This window comes from Cyclopterus lumpus, chromosome 21 (assembly GCF_009769545.1).
Source record: "Cyclopterus lumpus isolate fCycLum1 chromosome 21, fCycLum1.pri, whole genome shotgun sequence".
NCBI lineage: Eukaryota > Metazoa > Chordata > Actinopteri > Perciformes > Cyclopteridae > Cyclopterus > Cyclopterus lumpus.
The window spans coordinates 8,174,266-8,182,984 of record NC_046986.1 but is presented as its reverse complement, the minus strand read 5'-3'; the positions used below and the strand labels follow the sequence as shown (position 1 = coordinate 8,182,984).

The window sequence follows — 8,719 nt, the reverse complement described above, 5'->3', positions numbered from 1 at the left end:
TTTATTTGTTTTACCTGTATTTTAGCTATTCTTATTTTATTTATTTTTAGCTTTTAGGATGTTTTATTTATGTGAAGTGTCTTTGAGTATTATGAAAAGCGCTATATAAATTAAATGCATTATTATTATTAAAGCTAATAAATCAGTTGTTTGTTCTGATATAAAAGGTTTTGTTTGACCTCGTCAGCCTTTTCTGGAGAGAGACAGTACAGACTGAAGTTATTATTATTATTATTAAAGCTAATAAATCAGTTTGTTCTGATATAAAAGGTTTTGTTTGTTCTGCTCTTGGTTGGTGCCAATTGTTCACAATAAATATCGGGTGCTTCAAAAGTGCGAAAAAATTAATCTCTGCGCTGCCTTTGGTTTTCAGTGACTGAGGTTTAAATCCCAGAATGCAATCTGGTTAAGTGAACAGGACGTCAATTAAAAACGTTGATCTCACAAATGTTATGTACGGTCTTACGATCGTCAGTGTGCACATTTAGTTATACTGCGTTCCATCGGGCGTAGCCAGCATATGAGAACATGATTTAGGCTTTGTAATTAATGAAATCAGTCACGTTAAGTAAAAATGTGAAATTTAATGAGGTGAAAGTCATTTTCAGAAATCAAGAAAAAACATGTTCATCAATGCTGTCACAGCTTCAAAATCAGGTACCTTTCAATTAGTCCTAGAATAGATCCGAAAGGGTACAAACTTTTTTTTAAAAAAAAGAAAGACTAGGGATGGATACGGGGAGGGAAAGACAAGTAGTCATGGCTTGGGGGTTCAGAATCGCCCTGAACGCTCTCTGTCTCTGGAGCGACGTCTCTCGTGGTCACGGCCACCACCACCTCCTCCTCCTCCTCCACCACCTCCGTCTCTTCCTCCACCACCGCCTCCACCACCACCTCCACCTCCTCCTCCTCCTCCTCTGTCTCCGCCCCGACCCCTGTCCCTCGAGCGAGAGCGTCTCTCTCTCGATCTAGACCGGGACCTATGGCGTCTGTGGAAGTGAAGGAAGAGCGATTGTTAATAGTTATAAAAACAACTATCTATGTTTAGTTCAGCGCCTGAATGTAAAAACATTTTTTTAAAAGCAACGAATTTGTTTGTACCCCTTCCTCCGGCGCCCGTAGAGCTCTCTCCTCAGTTCACGCGAGATGGGCTTCAGATGCATGAAGTTACAGAAGCCACCTCGAGTGCATTCCCTGTGGAGAGAGGAAGACGCTGATCAGTCACAGCAGAGAAGAGCAAGACAGGAAATCACTGATGATGTTGAACAGGTTTTACAGCGATGTGCTACATACTGCCGATGCCGTTAACAAGCGCTTTAGGTCAGAACCTATAAATCCCAGCGATTTGCTAACAGGTGTTCGACCCAAGGCCCCACGGCTCAATGAAAGGGCAATAAACAATCTGTATACCCGGTGAGTGCAACAGAAATAAATTAAAGCCAATCCGTGTCCAACAGGAGGATCGCTGGTTAACATTATGATGCATTCAGGCTCCGTTTGGTGAAAATGCGTATTGGACAAAAGTAAATTATAATGGCATTGTGTTTTGTTGAAAACCTAAATAACACAACATAGAGATATTAAAGATGAACTGATTGACTTCCTAATATTAGCTCTAAGAATCTTATAATACGTAACTGAAATTACTAATGTTACTTAGGTTTCTATGAATAAAAATATAATCTAATAAGTGTTTTTTTTAAAAAATGTTATATACAAGTGACCACCATAGATGACTTAAACAAAGTAAATATAGTTGATGATAATACTGTAAATATTACAGTTCATTGGCTTTAGGCCTCTTATAAATAAACTGAAGTTAGAGAAGCTGGTCAACAGCATTGTTCCTGTCTTTTATCTTATGGGGTACTTTTGGGCAGAGTGAGGCTGACCGGACATTATACATTTGAAAAAGGGGTCCTTGTTGCAATTGGGTGGTCTCGCTCAAACCAGTGAAAGTATAAACAGAGTGAAACTTCCCCCTTGTATTAATCTTAACAAATGAATGGTTGAGTTTTATTGAGCACATTGTTTCTTACATTTAGGTTCCATCCTATCGCGTAGCACTCACCCCATTTCATATTGGCGACAGCAGGCTTCTCTGAAGTCTGTGACGGGAGAGAGCTCAGCATGGATGGGCTGGCCATTAAACCACCGATTGTTCAGGTCTATCACAGCCTTCTCAGCGTCCTCTTCATAACGGAACTAGAGATAACCATCAAGGAGACAGTGAGGAGCAAACAAAAAAATCACCGGCTCTGAATCCAAGCTAAGAAAACATGGTATTACAGCGGTGGGTTAATATGTGGCTTTTAGATTTAGACACCCACCTTCACATACACATTTCCTACTAGGTGGTCCCCGAGGTTGTCACATACGTTCATCTCCTCCACCTCTCCGTACTTTTCTTCCATCTCAGTGAAGACCTCCTGAAGGTGAAAAGTGAAGTGTATCGTGATGCATCTGTTGCAATGTTGAGTAACAGTCCACTAAAAGGAATAGTTTGACATTTTGGGGAAACATTTGCTTGCTTTCAGTCAGTGTTCGATGAGAAGATTCACACGACTCTTAATGTCTGTATGGTGGAAATGAGGCTACAGACAGAAGCTAATTAGCTTAGCTAAGAACAAAGACTGGAAACGGGTAGACATCTCGCCTGATTCTGTCAAATGTTAACAAAATCCACCTACCAGCACCTCTAAAGCTCACTTATCATTATAACATAGCGCCTTTGTTACACACACACACAAGATAGCCTTTGAGCTAACTGGTTGCTAGTACATATGTAGCATATTGGGTATCAATCTTCTCATCTACTGAAAAGCGAATCAGCATGAAGCATTATTTCCTCCATTTAAAAGAAAATGTACCAGCTGTAAAGTGGCACGGCCCGGGTCTGAGGAAGACCTGCCCTACATGTGACATTCAGAACGTACCTCAAAAAACTCGTCATAGTGCTCCTGCATCTCCATGTCACTGATGGCACCTAGTGGTGAAAAGAGAAAATGATGTTAGGAAAATCAAACAACTACACATGGCTATAGTTTATCATTTCTTTAATAAAGTATGCGTTTAACAGGGACCACAGATGAGACTCCTTACAGGTTACTATTTACTTATTATACGTTGCCAGGGACAACCTGGTCTTCATCACCTGCAATCCCATAATGCAAGTTACACAATTCATATCACAGAAAATAGAGGCAGGAGCTCTGTCTCTCTTACCAAGTTTAGTCTGGCAAGGCCTTAATGCCCTTATTTATAAACACAACTTCTTCCAATAAATATTTATTTTGGAATTGTTAAAAACATTATTTTTAAAACAAGTCCTTGATTTTCCACAACTGGTTTGAAAACAAGTTCCTATTGGAGTTAACCTTTCACCAGTGGGGGCTTTTACTAACATATTGGTCCCCCTGTTCCACCTAAAGAATACTCTGCACACCTCCGTTTCTCTATAGACACAGAAGGCATAGAAACACTTACAGGTGAGGCCATCAGCAGACTGGGCACTGTTCTGAGGGTTCCTGTAAATGTTCAGGAGGGCAATAGTCTGAAAGAAATAAAAAAAGATTGGGATTATTTGTTTTGATTAAGAGTTATGCAGTGCCCTCATTGGTCCTGACAAAATGTTTTAATACAACAAAACAATTGCGTTACACACCCAAGCTGCTCATGGTCAGAAACACCGGTGAAATACACTCTGGTTCACCAGGGGAAAAAAAAAAACAGGGGCGGGACTTCACCATTAGGCAATGTTGACAACCTGGGCCCCCCAATGTTTTATATGATGCATAGACTGCATTCAATACGGTCTCTGTGACGTCACACATAAGTTTCTGAAGAGCCGGTGTGAAGCTCAAAGCTCCTACCATCAGCATACAGGCAGCATCTAAACCTCAGCTCAGCAAATCCAAAAATGGGCAGTCAGGTCGAGGTGATGCGGCAATGGAGACAGCTCCCACCTGTCCCTTAAAGAAGCCACGCCCTTGATTATGCTTAACTTTAGATTGAACAGGTTGAGTTGTATAAAAATTCTCCCCCTGTACAGTTGTCATGTCAGGCTGTAAACCTGATTATTTCTGCTGTAAAGTTGGGCATGTTAAGATGTGGGTCTAAGAGGATTGACTCGCTATTAGAGCCACCCTCAAGTGGACATTTGAGGAACTGCAGTTTTTTGAACTTCCATATTTGTGTTAATTCTCAGCACCAGGGGTGACGCTTGACCAAGATTTAAAAATATATATATAGAATTGTTACCCTACTAACTCATTGTACTCTGAAATAACTTACAAAAGATGCCCAAAACACACCCATGTTGCTTATTATTGTCCATATTGGATAACCCGGACCACCCTCTCCACCACCTCCTGCAGGGACAACGGAGCACGTTCTCCGCTGTCCCTGCAAACGGACTGTTTCAGCTCCGCTGTCACAAGGACAGATACAGGAGAACATTCCTGATACAGGAGAACATTCCTGCCAACTGCAATAAGACTGTACAATAAATCACATCTGGCCAGATCCTCCTCAAACATCAATAAACCGTGCACCGCTTTCACTTTATATACAGACTTTAATTTCCTTTATTATTCAAATTCTTAAATGTAATATGTCGTGCCCTGCTATGTTATTTTATTGTATATATTGTAAACATGCTTGCTGCTGCTTCAAACAAATGTCCCCCTCGGGATGAATACAATATATATCTACCCATCTATTATTCACTGGCATACCAGTGAAATACACTCTGGTTCGATTCTGCTTCCAGTTGGCCCTCTGCTTGTGTTGACACCAGGGAAGTGAAGAAGCGTTTGGTTGTCGAGTGAACAACAGTCAATACGCCCTAGTATGCCCGCCACGGCATCTTGGACTCAATCGACAGAGCCCTGGAGCCCCACGGCTGACCAGAGAGCCTTTCAATTGTTAATTCACAGTTTATTAATATTGAAAGAGTCTAAATTGCACCAAATTTGACCACATGCACTCCCGTGGTTCCCCAGCAATACATCTGCCGAGTCGGAAGTAGATCGAACAAGCGGTTCTCAAAATGCTCAAGATAAATAAAAGATAAAGACAGAGATGCATTGCTTTATAGTAAGATATTACTGGGAGGCAATATCTGTGTTCATAATTGCCCTGCTGCTTGTCAAGTATTAGATTGATTCAAAGATGGCTGAAAGAAAGTTAAATAAGTACACATCCACATTAAATTTGACCTGTGAATTTACTCATCCTAAACATTTAGGAGCAACGTGGGGTTATTTTGTTCCTTTTCAAGGACAGACCGTAGGAGCTGGGTATCAAACAAAGAACGACTCACTGTCGCCTCGACCCATTCGGTTTACTTGAGACTTTTTAGAACTAAAGAATTTACAATCTTACCTGACTGAATGTCGGCTTATTGTGTAATCTGGAGCAGCGGTCTCCATGTCGACAGGCACCAATTTTGAAATAAAAGGAGCAGTTGACCCTGGGGAAAAAGAGACAACAACGAAGATGAGGTAAAAAATAAAAAGACATTATCTGGACTTTGTTGCTACAGTTGAAAAAGTGCAAGCTGGCTTACAGGTGTATTCTCCTTTTTGCTTGAACGAAAAAGTTGATATACTACAATATATAAATTAAAAAAAGAAAGTTGCCAATTAATTTCCTTTCAATTGAATATTCAATTAATTGACTAATCATTTCAGGTCTTTCTGTATCCATCACATTGTGTGTAATTTATTTTCTGTGGTTTAGAAAAACTAAAATGAACCCTATAATGGGTACCACCACTTAATAATAATTACAATAAGATATTTACATGGTCTACAAATCTACAGTAACATTTGTGAACACAAGCTGCTCTTGCTCAAAGACAGAAACCAGCGAAGCAAGTCTATCTGGAGCTGCTCCATACAAAATACATTTGAATAATTGTGTTGACTACATGTATTGTGTTCGTCTTTACACCTAAATTAGCTTTATTCTATTGAAAGTGTTCTCTTTTTTTTTTTTTTTAAATAGAAAAAGTACCCCTTTACTAAGAACACTACTCTGGGTGTTCTCAGAGCCTCGAAAACACATTTCTTAAATCCTTCTCTATAACTGTTTCAGATTGTATACTTGAAGACGTCACGTGTTTTCACAGTTTTGGAGTCTGATTTTGGTGTGTAATTCATGATTATAAATATATATTTGTGTACAGCCTCAGACCAAATGAATAACATGTATGAATTTCTCAAATGTGTGTAGTTCCCGTTAAATTGGCTTAATAACAGAGACAAGCTTCGTTAGTTAAAACAACGCCACCCGTGTTTCATACAGAAACAAAAGGCTCCTATGGCTTTCATAAAGTGGCTAACTATCGTTAGCTAACTCAATGGTAGGTGGTATTTAGTGTATCGGTTTAAGTAGTATTTAATATGTAGAGTGATTCATTTTAATTCAGAAAAAGTAACCCTTAATGGTTGTTTTCCCAGACCTTCCTCGCGCCGCCCAGCCCCCAGATGTTGCGCTAACAGTCGCGGCGCGGTATTTTACAAACGTTAGCTAGCTTGCTACCACTAGCCTAGCTGCGAGCCGCTCGCGCCGCTGTAACGCCCCACGGTACGGACCGCAAACCCCGCTGTATGCGGAGGTGCAAGGCTAAGTGGACCGATGCAGAAAAAGATTACAAAACGGCTTAATAATAAGCAAAATAAACGTTAACTACTTACTTATCTTTCTCTGTCCCAAAAATGGACGCCAGGTACTCTGCCATCTTGGCTCGCCTGTGATCAATCTGCAGCAACAGCGACAGCACATCCGACTCGCTTCCTTCACAATAAATGTGGAATCTACAAATGTGCAACGTTGGTTTACTGACAAAAACGAATTGCACGAATAATTGCACGAATAATATTACAATGTTAGTACAACTGTTAATTCTGCACAACTGGGCAACCTAATTTGATCAAATGAAATTGTCCCTGCAGTAAATGCTATCTTCGTGGAGCTCCTATATATTGTTTAATAAAACCTAATGTAGTTTGTGTTAACACTGTCTGTGGTCGATGTCACTGTATTGGTTTGGAGTTCATAGTTCGGTGCTGTAGTGCTTTTTAGTGTATATGTCTAAATACTCCTGTTGGAGAATTGTATCCTCATTCTATCATTTACGCTAAAATAAAAATACGGTTGGATTTTAGTCTAACATGCAACGTCGCGGAAAGTAAAATGTGAAACGTCAATCTGCGCTTTTAAATTACTTTAGAACAATATTTTAAATGACGGCCTTTATGTTGAAGGCAGGACACAATAACCGGATATTGGTCAATATAGGTCACTTCCGTCTTTAGCGTGACTTTCGAAACAAGAGTTGCTTCCATACTGTACACACGTGTAGCACACTCTACCTCTAAAGGTTAAAGCATGCAGTAAATTACGAGTTACTATTTAACATTCCAACGTGGAGATTTGAACTAATTTAAAGTAATTATGTAACCTACTACTATTCGTTGACTGCAGGGGTCTGTTTTTAAGGGTGGCACCAAAACAAGGTCAGTGTTACATTCAGGAACTCCAAGTTTGACTGTAAATACATGCACATTAAGTGTGTATTATCACTTCCTTATTAAAGCATGAAACATACACATTGTGCTAAATTTTCTTTACTACTTACTGCTAAGAATAACTTACAATATTAATGATTTTCACATACCATTGTATTATTGTATTCCATTTTTTTTAAATAGTGATCGACAGGGATCAACAAGACCAATGTGGTTTCATCAAGATAAGTTTATTATAAAACGTTTCACACTTCTGCATTTCATTTGAGAAAATGTAACCAATAACATGCAAAGTATTTACAAAACGGCATCATCATATCTACAGACATGTTTGTTCTAATAATATTTGATAGCAGATTAACAGAAAGTTAACAGTACAAACCTTTGATTATATAAAGCAAGGAGTCAGGTTGATGTATATAAAAGAAAATTAAGAGCTTCTTAGTGGACAGACACTGTTTGTTTTGTCACTGAATATGCCTTGTTTATTCTTTACAAGTCTGCAAGAACAAAATGCCCAACAGTAATGTGCATCAATATAGCCATCACACATCATAGACATACACATACACAGTTTACTATTGCAAAACGAGGCAGGATTAAGAATAGGGCAAAGGTTAACTGCCCCTGCAATCCACATCTAGGACCTCATACCCAGAGGGAACAGGTACTGAATTGGTAAGGGTCATAAAGTTGCACCTGCACACTACTGATATGTTCTAGGGGAGGGACTGTGTCCATATTCAGTTTTAATACCTTTAATATGATAAATATGGTTCGCAAAAAGGGCAAAAATGTGTGTAGGGAGGGGTTGAACAGAGCCACACAGCTCAGGGGGGGCCCCTAGCGGACAAACCTCGCTATGTTGCAAATAATCAAAATACTTGATTTAAAACTACTGGCCTAGTTTGACAGATTACGCTCCCTAAATGCTTTAATTTCAATTGAACAGCCTGCGGTAATGACGAGAAATGTCAAAATGCAAATTCCAGTCGATGGAGGATACACAGCATGTTAGTTACTTGGTGGAATTATTGGGAATATTGTTTTTTACTCAACAACTGAAGAGTGGGTTATTTAAATAAATGACTACCACGGCATTACTATCTGGAGAGGAAACACGTCCTGCTTTATTAATTAAAACACCAAAGTGCATATCCTGAACATGTATACTAATAATACGA

General features: G+C 39.4%; 1 protein-coding gene across 1 annotated transcript; it reads right to left on the bottom strand.

Annotated features, from left to right (window-relative positions):
• Positions 1–564: 564 nt before the first annotated feature.
• u2af1 (U2 small nuclear RNA auxiliary factor 1) lies at positions 565–6,794 on the bottom strand. Its single transcript, XM_034562472.1, has 8 exons — positions 6,702–6,794; positions 5,386–5,473; positions 3,487–3,553; positions 2,937–2,986; positions 2,331–2,429; positions 2,072–2,205; positions 1,102–1,194; positions 565–989 (listed from the first exon to the last, which is right to left on the bottom strand). Exons 1-8 carry the CDS (start codon positions 6,743–6,745, stop codon positions 773–775), a joined length of 792 nt encoding a protein of 263 aa, XP_034418363.1. The 5' UTR covers positions 6,746–6,794; the 3' UTR covers positions 565–772.
• Between the last annotated feature and the right edge of the window lie 1,925 nt (positions 6,795–8,719).

What these genes read in the sequence shown, in the direction of transcription:
- u2af1 (XM_034562472.1), bottom strand. Translation starts at nt 6,745, where the DNA reads ATGGCAGAGTACCTGGCGTCCATTTTTGGGACAGAGAAAGATAA. An exon ending in ATAAGCCGACATTCAGTCAG is followed by an intron (nt 3,554 to 5,385) that starts GTAAGATTGTAA and finishes TATTTCTTTCAG; the next exon opens with ACTATTGCCCTCCTGAACAT. An exon ending in TACGGGCGCCGGAGGAAGGG is followed by an intron (nt 990 to 1,101) that starts GTACAAACAAAT and finishes TCACTTCCACAG; the next exon opens with ACGCCATAGGTCCCGGTCTA.